General features: G+C 49.1%; 1 protein-coding gene across 1 annotated transcript in view; it reads right to left on the bottom strand.

Moving 5' to 3' along the window:
• Nucleotides 1-18,088, bottom strand: part of PPP1CC (protein phosphatase 1, catalytic subunit, gamma isozyme) — a 19,596-nt gene that overhangs the window by 955 nt on the left and 553 nt on the right. The window contains exons 2-7 of the mRNA XM_006894668.1: nt 7,873-8,004; nt 6,565-6,795; nt 2,170-2,274; nt 1,253-1,476; nt 918-1,052; nt 1-50 (exon numbers count right to left, since the gene is read on the bottom strand). The exon at nt 1-50 is cut by the window's left edge and continues 5 nt beyond it. Of these exons, the coding sequence (XP_006894730.1) occupies nt 1-50; nt 918-1,052; nt 1,253-1,476; nt 2,170-2,274; nt 6,565-6,795; nt 7,873-8,004 (877 nt within the window). The remainder of the gene's footprint in view (nt 51-917; nt 1,053-1,252; nt 1,477-2,169; nt 2,275-6,564; nt 6,796-7,872; nt 8,005-18,088) is intronic.

Here is an 18,088-nt window from a genome sequence, read left to right on the forward strand (position 1 = left end):
GTTACAGGTCTGGTGGCGTTCGGCTTCTTTTTCTCTGCAGGCTTTAAAATCTGAAAAGACGCCAAGGACAGAATGCTTCAGCGCACACCCTCAGCTCGAGTTTATCAGAGCCAATCTGCCGGCAGTAGCTCCCTCCAGCACAGCCGCCGGACCACCTCCCTCACTTTCAAACCTGCCAGACGCCGGTAACCCTTAGTCTAACCACGGCAGGCAGAAGGTGCCCAACGCGCTTTATGACTACCCTCTGGAACCAGCCCTCAGCCTGACGGAAGCCCCTCAGTGCACTCCCAGAGGACACGCACACACTCAGACAAATCATTCGGCCTCTGGGGGACAGGACAGCTAACAGAATCTCGATGCCTGCTGTAGGAATTCAGGGGCTGCACTCAAGTTTATGATAGCAGCAAGTTGTACAAAAGTAATCCTCATAAACAAAGGAAAAAGACTACAGCCACTCTGTGTCAACAACGCTTTTGTTCCAAACGATGCCATGGTGAATCAGCAAAGGCTGTGTAGCACTGACAGCAGAGACCGCGAGCAATTAGTAAACAGTGTCCAGCCACGGCACTTCCCCTTTCACACGCAAGCAGGGATTTCATTTCCAGGGAAAATCAGTGACTACACACTTCTGATTTACAGGAAGAGTCAGAAGCCTAAGGAATGGATACGGTAGCCTATGAAGGTAGGGCAAAGCAAGGCTGGAGGAAGGGCCCGTGGCCTGCATTTCTTCAGTCACACGCACACTCGCTCCCCTTCCTTTTTTTAAAAGGGGCCCACACACTGAACAAGTCGTAGAAACACTGGTAAGAGGAAAACAAAAATTTCTCCTAAATGTCAATTCAAGTAACCACCTACTCTTTGAAGATTCAGTAAAGGGGAGACAGGGACTCGTGTGAAGACGCGTGGACGCACTGTACCTGGAAAGAGCACATGAGCGTCTCGTCCACGCTCATCATGGCCCCTGCATTGTCGAACTCTCCACAATAATTGGGCGCAGAAAACAGTGTGACCAACTGCCTCTTCGCAAAAAATTCATATCCGTCTTCAACCACCTCGGAGAGAAAGTGCTCCAGTTTGAGTATGCACACGCTTCAGCTAAGCCAAGCCCCCTCCAGTCCCCGTGAGCCGGACGCCTGACAGGTCGTCTCCGGCCAGAGATGTTTGTAAACGCAATACCTACCCACCAAAACCAACAAGGGACTCTGCTCACACACATGCTCTTAAGGGGACACGGAAAAGTCAAAATCAGTACCTGATGGGCTCTACATATAAGATCCAAATCATGCTTATGGAGAAATTTTGCAACCACTTCAGCACCAAATGTGAAGGACACGCCTCTGTCATTTTCACCCCAGCCTAAGACATCTTTATCGGGGTCAGACCACAAGAGATCACAAAGAAGACCTTGATCTGGGACGTCAGTTGGTCGCATAATTCGTCGAATCTGCTCCATAGATTGAAGATCTGGTGATAAACCTACAATAAGGTGGGGGATAAGAAGAATATACAACTTTAAAATGACCTGCACAGAAGCAGGGCTGTGCAAGGGGGATAGAGGGAGCACCCCAGGATACGGGTGCTTTCCAGAGCTTCAAACCCTGAGCCTCATCTTAGCCGACCTGCTTGGAGTTCAGGGTGCATGCCCACCCCCACTCAGACCTATGCAGTACAGAGGGGATGGAGGCCACCTGCACCGAAAGGGACCACGCGGGCTCTCTGACTGATGTCGAGTTCCTGACCACACATGAAAAGCAGTGCTCACTACAATCTCAATCTCGGCTTTAATTACAGTCTACAAAGAACTGCACTGAGCACAACAGCAGCCAATCGCAGTTCAGAGAGAGACCGCATCCTCCAATGACCGCAGGGAGAGAACAGCTTTCAGGTTTCAAGCCAGAAGTGTTTGAGAGGAGACTGTGAAGCGTGCCCAGGAGATGTGTGCTCACACCATCAGCATTCTAGAGGTTCTAGGATCAGAGAATGCACTGCTGTTCATGGTTTAACTGGAGTAGATTTTCTGCTCTGTTTTCAAATCTTGGACAGCCCAGAGTTCCCTTTATTAGAATAATCCCTGACTTCACTCTTGTATTCAGATGATCCTGGGTGTGTGCAGGGAGCTCTGTGACGTAAGGGACCCACAGCTCCCAGGAACTGGCCCCTGCCACGCACCTCCATGACAGCAGAATATCTTCTCATCCACGATGGCAGCTATCGGCAAACAGTTAAAGCAGTCTGTGAACGTTTTCCAGAGCTTAATGTTGTACCTTCTTTTACCTGTGGACAGGGCAGCAGTTAAAGACCCTGATTCTCATACATTTGGGCTCAGAATAATGTGCCCTAAAACCAATATTATGATTACCCTATAAACAATAATAGAAACTCTTTTATTAGCTCTTTCTGCCAGAGGATTTAGCAAAACTGGGTAGGATACTAAGAGACATTTGATCAATCTGCAATAATTCGTATTTTCACAGGTACTACTGAACAATTCCATCAGAATTCAATCAGAATTCCAGACATGATGATTAAGGATTATCATCAAGTCCTAAGGTTACTTGACAAGATGACCTGAAATGCAGCCTGTTGTCTGGCAGTCTGTCCCCACACGTAAGCACCTCCTGCCTACAGACCACGTATGAGCGACTCAGGAGGTCTCTTACATCCTGGCCCCCTCAATCTTGAAGGCGAGGAGTCTTCAGCCCCCAGGCACCTTTGCAGTGACCAGGGATTACAGGCCTGTAGGCATCCCCTGAGATGCAGCCCTGCATCCTGCACAGGTGACATGCTGTCAATCACTATCCCTGCAGATGGCACCTTAGAGGCACGTGTGCTTTCCTCAGCAGCCCTGCCTTTCCACGTGTTCTAGAACCAGCCTGCAGCTCTGACAGAAGCACTCGAAACTTGACGGCACTGATTTGCAGGAAGATGAGAGTCTATCTACTCACTGGTCACTGAGGCACTGACATGTCTGATGGTGCCCCCCCCCCAAATCTCTTGTCTCTGTCATACTAGGAACACTAAGATCAAAGCAGTATGTATTCCTAAACCAGAGATTCATTCCAAGCCGGTCCTTTCTTCGCTGGGTATCAGAGGGACATCACCATTTAAGCTCTACCTCTTCTTGGAACGAGAGCTGATCCACACAACAGTTTTTCTGAACCGCACCTCTACCGGTGCACGTAAGCTGCATTGGGAGCTTAGCACAGGACTTCCTGTCCCACGTCTGCCGACACCCTTTTCTTCTGACTCTCACTACAGTTCAGAGCCTGCTGTGCGCTCTGAGGCTAACTCCCAATCTTCCTTCAGTGGATAGTTCTGGAAGTGGAGAAGGCTGAGGGAGCTAGGCGCCATCTCCCCACGTGACTGAGCTTCCCTTCCACTCAAGAACAAGCCTTCCTCTCACCTGTCGGCCTCTCCCCACTGGCCTCCCGCCTCGGGAACCCTGCTCCGCTGAGGCCGAGTCTTTCATCACAACACACCCCAGGTTTTGCAGCTCATGGCTTGTCTTGACTGGCTCCTCCATCACAAGTTATGACTCCTGCCCCCTAAGGCTCCTTCAGACCAGACCACTAGGACCTCTGGCCCCAGAATGCTTACTCTCCAGCAAAAACAGCAAAGTCCAACAGGGACGCAAACACCAAGTGCTGGCGAGGCTGTGAACAGACTGGAACTCTTATTCACTGCTGGTGGGAAAGTAAAACGATACAGTCACTATGGAAGGTGGTCTGGTGCTTTCTCAAAAAGTTGGAAATAGAAATAACTATTTGACTTAGTAATTCCTCTACTGAGAATATACTCTAAAGAAGTCAGGGCCATGACTCAAGAGTATGCAAACCCATGTGTACTGCTTTTTATTCACAAAAGCAAAGAGATGGAAGCAACCCAAGTGTCCATCAGCAAAGGAATGGATAGAGAAACTATGGTACACTCACATAGTGGACTGGGAAAAAACCAAACAATGAGCTCGTAAAACACTACATAACATAGGGAAGCCTGGAGAACATTATGTTGAGTGAAGTATCTCAGGCAAAAAAGGAAAAACCCTGCATAGCATCACTGTATAAACCAGGACAGGCATGGAGGGGTTGAGGTGAGAGAGGAAGAGCTGACAGATAATGGACACTGCACTAGATCAGGTGAGGGGAAGAACTGTTGTAAAGGAATATATGAATTAGGCACTGTGTGTGTGTCTATAATCTGGGACAAGGGAGGTTTGAAAGTGTGGGGGCAGGGAACATGTGCAACAGTGTAGAAAAAAAACACGTGAGAAGGGAAACGAAAAAGGAAAGGCAAGTCTGACCTGGGTAACCAGTGGTGTTCCTGCCTTCAAGGCTGCAGGTGTGGCCTGCGTGGAGCGGCCTTCCCAACAGCACACTGAAGGCTGGTACAAAGGGGCTGCACTGACCCCATCGTTACAGATCTGCACTGCACAGACCAGATATCTATTTTAAAACAAGGTCTGCCAACTGCAGTTTGTGCCTCTAACCCGAAGCCTCTCCCGCAGGTCGAAGCTACCCGAGGGCCCTGCGGCTAGTTTCACCCTCAGAACCATAATGAAGCACTGGGATGCCAAGGACACGTTCACGTCCTCAGGTGGACTAGGCCCAAGGGGAAAGACACGGATGTGCCTCGATGACCAAGAGTCAAAACCAATACCAGCTTTCTTAGCCTGTTTACAGGCCTCAGTACTAAGCAGAAACCGAGACGCACATTAAATATCATTATCTTTGGAATGTCAAAGAAAACACCCAAGTGTGTGCTTGCTGAGCTAACTATGTAAAAGGAACATGTCTTAAACTTCTAAATGCTAGAAGCTGTAACAAATGGTCAAAACACCATGTTAAGTGTTAAAAACACAACAAAGCCCAGTCTCACTGTGCCTGAGGCCACCTTGCTAGCCCTTAGCTCATGCCCTCATTCTCACTGTCAAAGGTCTCCTCTGCTCATTTGTCCCAGCCGTCCAGAATCTGGATCTGTTGTTTGGAATGGACTCCTAACTCCAGTGGGATTTCAGAGGCAGTTAACTGCACAGGAGTAAATGTCTACGGAGCAGCTGATGGATCTGAACCCCGTGCCTTCAGGTTTGCAGTTCAGCTTCTTACTAAGCCAGCAGAGTTCCCTAGTTCAGATTCTCCTCGATTATTTTCCCTGGTAATCTTCCTACCTCCTCTTCCGGGGCCTTGGTCTTGTCCACTAGGTGTCTGGGCCCAAGTACACACCAGTGCAGGAAGGCTCAAGCCTAGGACACTGACCCTCCTCACAATGCACTGCTGGCAAACAAGCTAGCTGACCTTCCTTCCTTATGAAAGGAACATCACCACACCCCAGACACAAGGTCATGAACACAGCGTTGAGAGGTCAGAGTCCACTGCCTTCCTAGTTCAAGTATAATCCTAGCAGCACTAAGTGCCAGAACTCAAAGTTCCAAGCTTCTCCTCATCCCAAACTGGAATCGTCAGAAAGGGTGGAGGACAGTAAAAACCTGGGGATGGGGGCACTGGCCCTCGAGCAAATCAGACATCGAGGCAGTTCTCCCTGGAAGCAGACTGCTCCAGGGGTTTAAGGAGTAAGGATTCCTGGCAACTGCTTACTACGGTTCTCCAAAAAGAATAATCCACAGTAAGTCATGTGGTGGTGGTGTACTGTTGCAAAGAAACAGACCCATCGCTGACCCTCCAGTAAACTTTGAGAAGCTGTTAATCACAAAGGAGGAGACTGCCCATCTTTCTCCTAAAGAGCAGCTTGTGGATTTGAACCATGTGCCTTTTGGACTGCACTGCAGTTTCTTACCACTAGGCTACAGAGCTCCGGAATGGGTCATAAAATATTGCAAAATTAATAAGGCTTGTCAAGCTTTGTTTTTTCCTTTTCATACATTTCTTAGGGGCAGATGGGCTAGAAGGAAAACAAACCAACCAACCAACCAACTAGCAAAAGACACAACTACGCCAAATGACAACTTTTGTAAACGGCAAGATTCTCATTCATTAAATGTCCAGAAAAGGCACATCTCTAGAGGCAGAGGGACTGACTGGTTGCCTGGGGCTATGAAGACAGTTGCAAAACTCGCAACATTTAGTAAAAATCACCAATTAATCATTATTAATCATTAATTTTTATGCTATGAAACTGCACGAAGGGCCAAAACTACAGGTCAGCTGTGCTCGCACCGCAACTGCCCCCATGACCAGTCCTTTCTTCCCTTGCTGTGTACCATTGAATCAGATCCGACTGGCACAGGAGACTACCCCTCCTTCTCCAGCAGAGCATCCGGTGGATTCAAACCAGGCGCCTCCAGGGTTGAAGCGCAGCTTCCTGCCCCTAGACCATTCCTTCCTGATGTCCTGTCATCAGAGGCCCAGGACATCATCACATGCTGGAAGCACTGTTTTCAGTACCAAGAAAAAAAACAAACAACCTCACAAAGTCCAAGATCAAAGCAACATCCTGGACAGAGAACAGGTGGACTCAGCACTGCATCTAAAAGCTCACAGAGGCAACCGCAGGCGCATGGGACACTATGCGGTGTCTCGATGGACCGTCTTCAGATGTCAAAGTACTTACATTCATCATAAAAGCCATAAATTCTATTGATGCTGGCACATTCGTGGTTTCCTCTGAGAAGAAAAAAGTTCTCGGGATACTTGATTTTGTAGGCCAGTAAGAGGCAGATGGTCTCCAGGGACTGCTTGCCCCTGTCCACATAGTCCCCGAGAAACAGGTAGTTGCTTTCTGGTGGAAAACCACCATACTCAAAAAGTCGGAGCAAATCATAGTACTGCCCGTGGATGTCACCTGGAAGGAAGGAGTCTGTTACACACGCAGCACACAAAGGCATTCACCTCTAAATACAAAACAAGCCCAACCCCAGCGCACAGCCCGCTGCCCAGAGTTCTCAAGTGTAGCTTTTTACACGAGTGGACGGTTGCATCTTGATCCCAAGAGTGGCTGGTGGGCTAGAACAACCAGCCTACGGGTTAGCAGTCAATCACTTAACCACTGTGCCACTAGGATTCCTTGAACCTCTAATACAAGTCTTAACTTGAAAAGTCAGAATTTAGTATTCCTAGCATCTCACACAAAACTTAACCATGTGGAATCAAGTCTTAATGCCTTCTTGCCACCTAGCATGGCTTTCCTTTCAGGCCAGCGGATCTGTATCAGCTCCTGTGACAGCTCTGGTCTCTGGGTACCACGTCGGGGAAATGCTGGTGTTAGCGAGCTCTTCTGAACCAAGGCCTGCACGCTATACCTGCCGACGTGTTTGCTTTAATTCTCCCTGCTAGAAAGTGCCAAAGAGCATTTCATGCTGAAAGCATACATAGATGCTTTATCAATATGCGTTCATCACAACTCAGATGACAGGGTATTTTTAATGGCACATAAGTTAAAAATATGGTTTCTCTGCATCTCTCCCATAGACAACTAACTGCTGAACCCTAATCTGGAATCAAGTTCTGTTTTAGACTTAATCAGTGCTATTTCAAGATGAAACAGAATTTCTACATATTCATGTAGCTCAGACCATTTAATTCTTTTCTTTGGCAATCTTTGTATTCCTTCGGGGAAACCCTGTTGTGTGTGTGTGTGTTTTTTTTTAAATTTATTTTATTATTTTGTGTGTGTGTGGTACAGGAGGAGACTGCTCCTCCTTTTCCAGCAGAGCATCTGGTGGATTTGAACCATGTATCTCTGGGATTGCAGTGCAGCTTCTTGCCACTAGGCCACCAGAGCTCCCTGGGAACAGTGTTTTTAAAGATCTGAAGCACATCTTAGATGACTCAGCAGGTCCCTTATTCTAAAGCCGTTGCCGTTAATCGTGAAGTCCGTCACCCCGACCCCCGTCACGAGACGCCCGTGTGTAGGACTCACCACATATCTTGAGTGGTGCTTCCAGCTCCAGCAGGATAGGCTGACTGAGGAAGATCTCGCGGGACTTCAAGCACAGGCCTCGAATTTCATTCTCCTGGAGCTGGACGTTCTTACCAGGCTTGGACCCTCTCACTGAAGGGAGAAAAACGGCAAGCAGTCAAGGGAAGGACATGTGTTATAGAAGATGGAAACATTTCTGAAAGGTTCAGAAGTTGAAAATGAAAAGGGAGGCAGGCCCACATTCACCACACGTTCTTACTGGTTTTAGTTTGGGGAGCAGTTTAATGCCTACTTCCAACCTTAGCTGAGATTTCAGATGTCGCTCCAGCGTATACACTGACTCAGTTACAAAGTCAAAGCTGAGTCCACTGTCATCACGGTGACCATCCACCACGCTCCCACAGGGCAGCTGTGGACTTGAACTGCTGGCCTTCCAGTTAGCGGCCAGCATATGACAAATGACACCCCACGGCCTCAGGCATTGGTGTGCGTGTGCACACCTCTTGGCACTGAAACAGCCAGGCCTCTGTGGCACAGCCGAGGGCACCCACACCAGCGACAGCCCCACTTGAGCACAGATGGCTCTGCAGCCTCCAGTCTCCTCTCTTCAAGCCTGAGGAACTCATTTGTATTTGCGCGGCGGTAAGCAGATTTTATTTGTCAAGAATTCTTTGTTCTGAAACACCAGATTAGAAATGCTCAGAATCCCCCAGCTCTTTAACCACCAATGTTCTTCAGAGGAGCAACGGGCCTTGTGAAGGAGAAAAAATGTAATGAAAAAACTTTATTATGTTTTAAAAAAGCCAATTTATTGCACATATCCCGCAGTGCAATATCAGGGCCTGCACTAGCATTTGTGACCACACCTGGCAAAGACCTGTCTGTGTGTGCAAAAGACAGAAGCGCCCAGTAAGGGGGCACAGAAGAAGGGCCTCTGGCCCTGACCAGGCTGGTCACCAGGGTGGTTGGTTAGCTGTCGGCATGGAGGTTAAGTCCTCCCCTGAAGCAGGAGATCTGGAGGCAATGTGTAAGGAACTGGCTTCTAACCAAAACAGCACACCTTTCTCATGGTTCAGATCCACCAGCAGCTCCATGGGAGAAAAGTGGGAAAGTCATCCAAGTAACTCAGTCTTGGAAAACAAACAGCAGGTCAGCAATGGCCCTGATGAGGCCTGATGGTAGTTGAAGGAGGGTTAGGAAGGAGTAAAACTGATGTAAAACTGCTGGACCAGACTACATACCTCAAACGGCATCAGAGTCAATCAATGGTGCCAAATTAAATTGTACTTGTTTCAGAGGCTTTGCTTGCATAGAAATGATAAAATAATTTTGGCCTACCCAAATAGAAGCAATTAAACAGAACAATCCAAGTGGTCTATACCTGCTGTGATAAGTTCACTAAGATTACATACAGAGCACTAACAGCTACTCAGGTAAAGAGTTACCTGACTGACACCTGTGAAGACTCTCTGTCCAGGAAAGAGCTTGTTCACCACATCTGGGACGTACTAACCCAGGAGAAGGAACCTGCCCACATGAACGGCCACCGGCACCCTGAATTCTGAGGAGCTCAGTTCCGAGTCCCAAGGAAACAGTGCTGGGAAGGAGTTAAAACAAGCCAGAGAGGAGAACAAGCAGACAGGGCACACTCCTAACAGCACAAAATAAAGGGGCAGTTCTCCAAGTGCTCCTGGACAGGACGCGCGTAGTTCACCACTCAGGACCGAGGACAGGCATCACGACACGAAGACTGACAGCGTCTCTCAGGCCAAAATTTCAGGAAAGAAAAAAAGAGCAAACGAACACAACAGGTACATAACAAGGCACGAAACCACCAAAGCAGCAAAAACTGAGCCTTCTCTCTCTTTCTCTCATCCCCCTCCCCATCCATCAGCAGACAACTCAAGAAACACACCTTGGCCAGAAGAAAGAAAACCCCAGTCATTGAGGTCTTGGCCACAGTTCACTCAGACACCTGGGCAACTTTCCCAGTGGGCGAGGGACTCCACCTGCTTGCCAGTTCTTGGGGTGCCATCCCAGTCAATGAGCAGCCCACCAGCTCCTCAGCGACACCTGCTCCTGCAGTAACCAGCTGACACCCACATAGATGGCGGACCACCCACTCTCCACAGTGTGAACTGTGTCAGAAGAAGAAGTTTAAATTTGTTGGTAGTATTGCTTTCAAAATTATTTCTTGAATTAGAATCCGTGTATGCTCCCACTCACACAGAGGACAAACAAGCAGGTGGAGAATGTGAACGGTTCAGATAAACGGTTTCTCAAGCACACACCACGATGTCGGCTTGAAGAGCGATGCCTCTATCTCACAGCAAGTCATGTCCCAAGGCTTCACGCCATCCCCCTTGTGGTCAGGGGCCAAGCAGCCAGCTCTGTACCGCAGGGAGGCCAAAGGTCAGCACACAGCAAATGCTCAAGTCTGGGAAACCTCAAAACACCCGACTTACAAGGAGGAGAATGAAACACACACCACAGACTAAAAGATTAAAAAAAAAATCAGGGAAATAAAACAGGAAAGTAGGCTTTCTTAAAACGAAAAACCAACAGTGTCAGTTCCCTACTTCATTTCTCTAATCATGAAGTATTAAAAGAAATATTTCACTAATTGTGAAAATCTAGAATTGCTCTTAAATGTAAAGTTAGTACTTAGTCTACTTGATAAAAACTCAGGAAATGAGAAGAGTCTACTGACTTTTCTTTCACATTTTTCATGATATAAAAAAGGAAACTGGTCCACAAAAAGGCTTCATTTCAACAAAGGCCAGGATCAATGTCAGAACCAAGTTACTGTTCTCTAAACATATACATATCATATGTAAGTCAATGACCACTAGGAAACACTACAATTTTGTTTACTTTTACTTCTGTCCAACCTAAGAGCTCAAAAAGGCAGACACTCAAATGAAACGGAGGCCCGTGCTTAACACTATTCCAGAAATCAAACGCGTCCCTGATCTCAGGTATCATCTATGCTGTGGCCTTAACTCTGAAATCTGAAAAGGAGCCTGGAGTCCAAGTGCAGTTAGCTGCATCTGACTCCCTGCAGCACTTATGACTTTCTTCATGGCCAGAGTGTGTGAGGAGAACCCAAGCCCCAACTCTAGGCTGAGGGCTGTTCCCCTACACCACTGTTTGAATTCAACATTTGCTCTACATGAAACTTCAGAACCAAAAGCGTTCCTAAGACAAACTACTGAGGCTCCACTACACAGTCACCACTCCCTAAGAAATACCTGACACAGACACAAAATCAGAATACATCTTCTAAGGACAAAATCAAAGAGCCTCTCATTCCACCTAAAGCTTTCTTATTCCACTCACAGATGTTAACACCTGGCAAAATTGTGAACATTCAACAAACGGTTCACAAGCACCTACTGCACACCAGGTTCTACGCCCTCCTCCCCCCAATCAAGAGCTGGGCGGGACTCAGTCCCACTATCGTCACCTTGGAACCGCCAATCCTGACAGCCAGGTTTTGCTTCTGATCCCTCTGGCTTCCAATCAAGAGGGAAGAGTGTCAACTGTTTGTGCCCAGGGGCCCTGCTGCTTCCAGAGGCTCAGAGCCCTAGCTAAAAGGATGCAGGAAGAAACACAAAACATGAAGGGGAGATGCCAGGGAGGAAAGGTCCAAACTGTTCACAAAGCTTTCTACCTAGCACGATCATCTCAAAAGCCCTCCTGTCAGCTCTTTAACTGCCAGTGGACATCACGATAATCCGCTCAGAAGGGAGGACAATGGCTAGAATGAAGTGTTCCTTAGACATCCAGGTCGGAGGCACTGCATGAAGGAGGTAGGCATGGGGAACAAATCAACGCCAACATTCAATGTGGTGTTTAAAGCATTTCTCCATCCAGCAAGAAAGGTGGCTTCAGAACTTGATCACAGTTGCCCTATAAAAAAATCTAATTCATTTATCTGGAAAACCAGTAACAAGAGAACGCCACAAAAACTTCCCCACAATTGTACTTAAAACAGTGTAATACAGCACAAGAACGGATGAAACAATCCGTTTATAAGATACTAGGACCGTATCTATCAACGCAATCCAAGAACACACCAGCAGAGACCAAGGATGGAGAGGGACACTGCCTCCCTGACTCACAGCCTCTGGACCCGCTGCAGGGCGACACAGCGTCAGTGGGTGTGGACGCTGTGCATGGGGGTGGGAGTGTGTGCACCCTACACACCGCCAACAGCAGCAACCTCGGCTCTCTCAGAAGCGACTTGCTCAGAGTCTGACAAAACCAAAGCAGCCTAAGAAAGGACTCTGCATGCCACATCGCCCAAAGCCATTCCTGTGGAGTGACCTCCAGAGTCACAGCTCTTGCACAGGGCTGGCACGAGGCAGGATGGCCAGTCTCTCCGGCTGAGCTTCTCTCCAGACCGCAGCCCGTGTTAGGCGTGTAACCGCCCTCAGGCTGGGTCTTTGTGACAAGGTCCCAGCCGTGGTAGTGCAGTGCATACTTGTCAGCTGGCTCAGCAAAGGCTGAGAGTTTGAATCCATCAGCCATGCTGTGGGAAAGACAGCCGTTAGGTGCTGCTGATTCCACTACAACTCACAGTGACCCAACGAACAACAGACCTGAACGCGGCCCTGTCCTGTGCCACTCTCCTCATCTCTATGTGCCCAAGTCCACGGTCACAGTCGCTGTGCTGACCCCTCCTGAGGCTCCTTCTCTTCAGCCAACCCTCCAGCTCTCCAAGGACTGGCCTCTCCTACAACATGCCCGAGTGTGTGAGACAGTCTCGCACTCTCTGCTTGTTCTCCTGGCTGTCCGCGGGATGCTCAGGCCCCTCCTCCAACACCACAGCTCACAGGCCCCGAGGATTCTTCTGACAACCTGAGTCACTGTTCAACTCTCAGGTGCCCAGCAAGCAAGTAACAAGACTACGGCGTCAGTCAGGTGGACCTTACTTAGTCTTGCCCTGAGCATTTTGAAGACGTCCTTGGCAGCAGAATTTCCAATGCAGGAAGTTATCTTCTGATTTCCTGACAGCTGGTATACCAAAGGTGTAGTAGACCACAGATCCAAGCAAGATGAAATAGCTGACACTATCAATCTTTTTTCCCATCTATCATGATACCATTATTGGCCTGGTGGTGAGGATTTGACGGGGGTAATAATGGGGACACATGTGCCAGAGACAATAAGATTGGCTCAGGAAGGAGCAGGGTTCAGAGCTGTTGTATACAGGGTTGCTATGAGTTGCAGGTGACTTGACAGCATGTAATAATAATACAATCTACACTGAAGGCTGCAGCCTTTGATTTTATGTATCAAACGCTTCAAGTCTTCTCTTTTAACAAGCAAGGTTGTGTCATCTGTATAGCACAGGCTACGTAAATCACCTTCATTAACCCCAGCTTCTCAAATGATATCAATATAAAATGAATAGGTGCGGAGAAAGGATAGAGCCTTTGATTTTCAATCACGAAGCCAGAGTTCCTTGCTCTGTAAGGCAGCTTTCCCTCACAAAGATTGGAAGCTGCAGAGACCTGATGAAGGGTCACTATGAGCTGGAATGGAGTCTCCGGTAGTAGGTTTAACAACAGACATCCGAAACGCTCCAACTAATAGAATGAAGTTTGAGAACCTACGTTAGAAAGGCTTATAACCACTATGAAAATTTGCCTGTATGTTAGTCATCTGAGTGATGTACAATGAATAAAGGTGATGAAAAACTTTAAAAAGCCTATAAAAAGCATATTTTTATTGTTTCAAGATAATCCTATTTAAATTGATAGTAATCTTAAAAACTGTGTCATATTCACTGCAGCGACAGCACCAATAATCTTGGGATACTCAACAGATTCAGCAAAGTAAAACCTCAGAATAAAATAATACCAGTGATCACTGGTAACTTTCATTTTCTCATGAAGGGAAAAAACCCAAAATAAAACCAAACCATCAAGTCTCCTCTGGTTTCCCTGCCAAGTAGCCAGAGGGAGCCGTGCACTTCCTGAACATTGTTCTCCCGTCTCGGCCTGTCCCTGTCATGTCTTCCTAACTGCTGGTGCTACACATGGGCTCTAAAAAGTGACACAGTCAACATCAGCTCTGGGGACCGGATGTCGCTGCAAAGCATGGTCCACGGCTCTTCCCACAGTCTCGTGGGTGTTAGCCAGCCAGCGTGCAGCCACTTTCCTGAAAAGTATGTAATTTCCCACCAGCTACCAACACATAGGGACCTCTCCAGAGTGCTGAAATGCAACAATGTCACTCTAGAGACTAAAGTGCATCTAATCCAGGCCATGGTCTTTGCAATTATTTGCTATGCAACTGAAACTGGACAGTGCCTAAGGATGACAGAAGAAGAATCAATGCCTTCGAATTGTGCTGGCGAAGACTCTTGAAGATACCATGGACCGCCAAGAGAATAAACAGGTCTCTCATGGAGAGAGTGAAACCAAGTTTTTGTCCTTGGAGGCTAGAATTTTGAAGCTCTATCTCACATACTATGGGCATGTGGCCAGGAGGGACCAGTCCTTGGAGAAGGGTGGAGGGATGGTGCAGGAGAAGACAACCCCGGGATGAGATGGACTGATACAATAAATGGGGCAATGAGGGGTTGGTGTGTCAGTATTAGTGAGACTGGCTCGGGCGGGGGTCAGAGCTGCTGTACATATGGTCACTCACTACAAGTCGCAGGCAACTAGACAGCACATCACCACCACCACCACCGCCAGTGTTAAAACACAGTGCATTTCAACAGAATCTCACTCCAATCAGACTGATGCTTAATGAGAGGTATTCATTCTCTTGTATGCCTTAGTAACACCCACTCCTTCCTAGGCAAGGGACAGCAGTCAATTTGAGGGCAATGGAGACTTCAGATATCTACCAAGAGTCCCCCAGTAAACCTGTTTACTTACTCACCCTTTAAATCCACAGGTTAGTACTTAAACATAAGTGTGTGAGCGCCAAGGCAAGGCCTTTCTCTTGAATAAGACTTCCCCATGTGCTTCCTCCTTCCCAAGGAAGGAATGACACCCCTTCTCATCTCCATCTCTAATGGTTACTAAGCAATTAGAATGTCATTCAGACGATTCTATTCCCATTAGTACCCATCAAGTGCTGAACTTGGGATCTGTGTGCCTCACCCGGTCAAAATGAGAGGCTCCCCCTTTGACAGGACACAGGTCGTAATAACACTGGTTCCAAGGACACTAACCCTTCTCCCCAGCTTAACACCCCGCCCCTGCTCAACAAAATGCCATCAGGGACTGTGTGCTTGCTCCAAGGGCGCCTGCTCCCCACAAGCAGTGCAGAGGAGGAATCCGCTCCCTGCCCATTACCCACTTGGAGCGCATGCACCTGACATGCTGAGGGGACGCAGGAGGGGAGGGGAGAGGCCGGGTAAGAGCGGTCAGTCAGACCTTAGAACACTGAGATGGTGCTGCTCCTCACGACTTGTCACAGAGTGAAAGAAAAGTGCATCTCATGCAGAAACACTCCGTCCTCAACTGCTGTATGCACGTCCTCCATCCTGCAGACGAGAGGCCTTTTCAACACGAGTGTGTTTCACAGCAAACCAGAAAGGTGAACACACAAGGCCGTTCCTATTTTGGAGGTTCAGAGTATGTATCTGAATGAATCCTCACGCTCTTCAGAGAAACCTCCTGGGTGACTTCCCTCAGGAAACTTCCAGAAAACCGAGGCAGAGGCCATGGAGTCTCAAGGCCAGGCAGGCAATGATGCGGAGCCTGGTCCGGGACACGGAGCCTTCAAGAGGCTCCCCTGCAAGTCAGCTGTGGCATCCTCCCTGAGTGAGATCCCGCACAAGTGCAGAAGGACCCCAGAGACCACAGCAAAACATCAGCGGGCTGCTGCAGCCTTTACGGGTCCCATGTACAAAGTTCACTATGCCGTTACACGTACTAAGTGAACATCACATATACCAGGAAATAACCTCTGTCTTGGGGGCGTCAGGGAGGTCACCAGCAAGGCAGAGCTTGGAGAAATGCTTCCTCCCAGTGTCAGAAAAGCTGCTCCAGGTTTACAGGCAGACAGAGCTGGAGATGGGCAGTGACTGCTTTAAACAACACTTCCTCAGACCGGACTCCACCTCAGCAGACTCACTTCTCAGCTAAGTGGCACAGCCCATGACTTTAAAGAGGGTCTAATAAGTCCTTTCCCCATCTTCAGATCTAAGTACATCATCAGCACCTTCCAACCAACTTAATATTGAAGAGAGAATTTAAGAATACTGTGCAGCTAACCTGAAGTATTAAAATGGTCTGCCTTAAGGAATTTTTAGTAAAAACCAAGTTTAAAAGAATCCGCTTTTCAAGTGTTGAGTAACAGAGACATTAAAAACCAACAATTCTCATTTCAGAGATCCAACGTTTCTTAAGCCAGTCAAACTCAGCAGCAGGGGTTGTATCCCAACTTTATTAGCTGCACTTATGTTAATAGTTTTTGAGAACTCACTACCGTAGGACCAGCCCAGAGCTCCAGTTTTATCATGTAAAATTTCTTAGTACAATTAAAGAAAACTAAGATCAAAGTTAGAAAATATATTAGGTGAATAGTGTTATGGGCAAAGAACCTCAAAACATAGTAGTTTCTGAAATTAGACAAGTCAACTAACTCAGATGAATAATATTTAACTTGAATGAGGAAAAAAAATAAATTTACAACGTTTTCAGTCACCAAGGGTCCTGAGAGTACCATTTCTTTTTGAAAAGCTACTCTCCCCCAATAAAGACCCAATTCCACCGGGACCCTGCGGGACAGGGTGGGACTGCCTGACAAGCCTTCCAGGGCTGACACCTTGAGTGAGGGCAGGACCACCTCTCCTGCCTCCACTGTGGTTACCAGCCGGGCATGCTAAGACGCACTGCAGCCGATTTTCTACAAGGCACTGGTGAGGAGAGCATCACCGACTTGGTTCCGACCATCTGCCATGTCTATTTGCTCGGGCCCCTCTCCCTGCCAGCCCTTGCTAGAGATGCCGCCAGAGAGCAGTTCTAACTGCCAACTGCGCATTACCTCCCAGCGCTCACATCAAAGAGCGTGGTCTTCTTCGAAGTCTCCCCTATACTGTGATACTGGCCTTACTGGACACGCCTGGGGAAGGGAGCAAGCCACTCAACTCAGCCTTGTGTCAAACCCCAACCACAGGCATCACCTGCCAGGCCCCTCACCCGCCTGCGTTCACCAGGGACACCTCCGGTTTCCTTTGCACCCCCCCCCCCAGGCTGCGTCCAGACTGGGCTGTCCCTTAGAGCTGTGTGACCTTGGACAAGTGCCTGTCCCCCTCTGTGCCACGTTCCTTCTGCCGACGGAGAGGCTGGGTGTGGACCCCAGCGAGTGCTCAGCCCTGAACCTTGCACCTCCTGACAAGGACACCGTGGACAGCGTCACAGGTGTTCAGGGAAGGGCACAGGACCTCTCGCCTGGGGCCCCAAGCTGCTTCCTGCAGACACCGGCCAGTGTGTGCGGCCCAGGGGTAGATGCTGGGGTCCTGGCCATCTGTGAGCAGCGTGTGGTCTCCGTGCAGAGCCCAGGGCAGATGCGGGCAGTGAGTGGTGCGGCCACCGTGCGGGGCCCCAGGTGGGTGTGGGAAAGGTGCAGGTCTCCCAGTCCGAGACCCGGACAGTGCATGCGTCCCCGCCAGTCTGTCCTGTCGGTCCTTGACAGCGTGTGGACAGTGCATGTGGCTCTGGCCAGTGTGCAGCCCCGGGTAGATGCGGGAAGGGTGAGGGTCTCGGCCAGTCGGGTCCCCGGGCAGTTACAGAAAGGGAGCGGGTCTCGGTCAGTACTGGGACCTGACCAGTGAGCGGGTCCCGGGGCAGAAGCGGGCAGTGTGTGTGGTGGGCAGTGAGCGGTCCCGGCCAGTCTGCAGGGTCGTGGAAAGTGAGGGAGTCCCGGGGACAGAAGTGGACAGTAAGCAGGTCCTGGGGGATGTGGACAGTGCGGGTCCCGTCCAGTCTCGGGGTGATCGACAGTGAGCGGGGTCCCGGGGCGGTGGACAGTGCGGGGTCCCGGGGCGGTGGACAGTGCAGGGTCCCGGGGGTGTGGACAGTGCAGGGTCCCGGGGGTGTGGACAGTGCGGGGTCCCGTCCGCGGCGGTGGACAGTGCGGGGTCCCGGGGCGGTGGACAGTGCGGGGTCCCGGGGCGGTGGACAGTGCGGGGTCCCGGGGCGGTGGTCAGTGCAGGGTCCCAGGGGTGTGGACAGTGCGGGGTCCC

This window comes from Elephantulus edwardii, unplaced genomic scaffold (genome assembly GCF_000299155.1).
Source record: "Elephantulus edwardii isolate Elephantulus edwardi_28Jun2011 unplaced genomic scaffold, EleEdw1.0 scaffold00148, whole genome shotgun sequence".
Classification (NCBI taxonomy): Eukaryota; Metazoa; Chordata; class Mammalia; order Macroscelidea; family Macroscelididae; genus Elephantulus; species Elephantulus edwardii.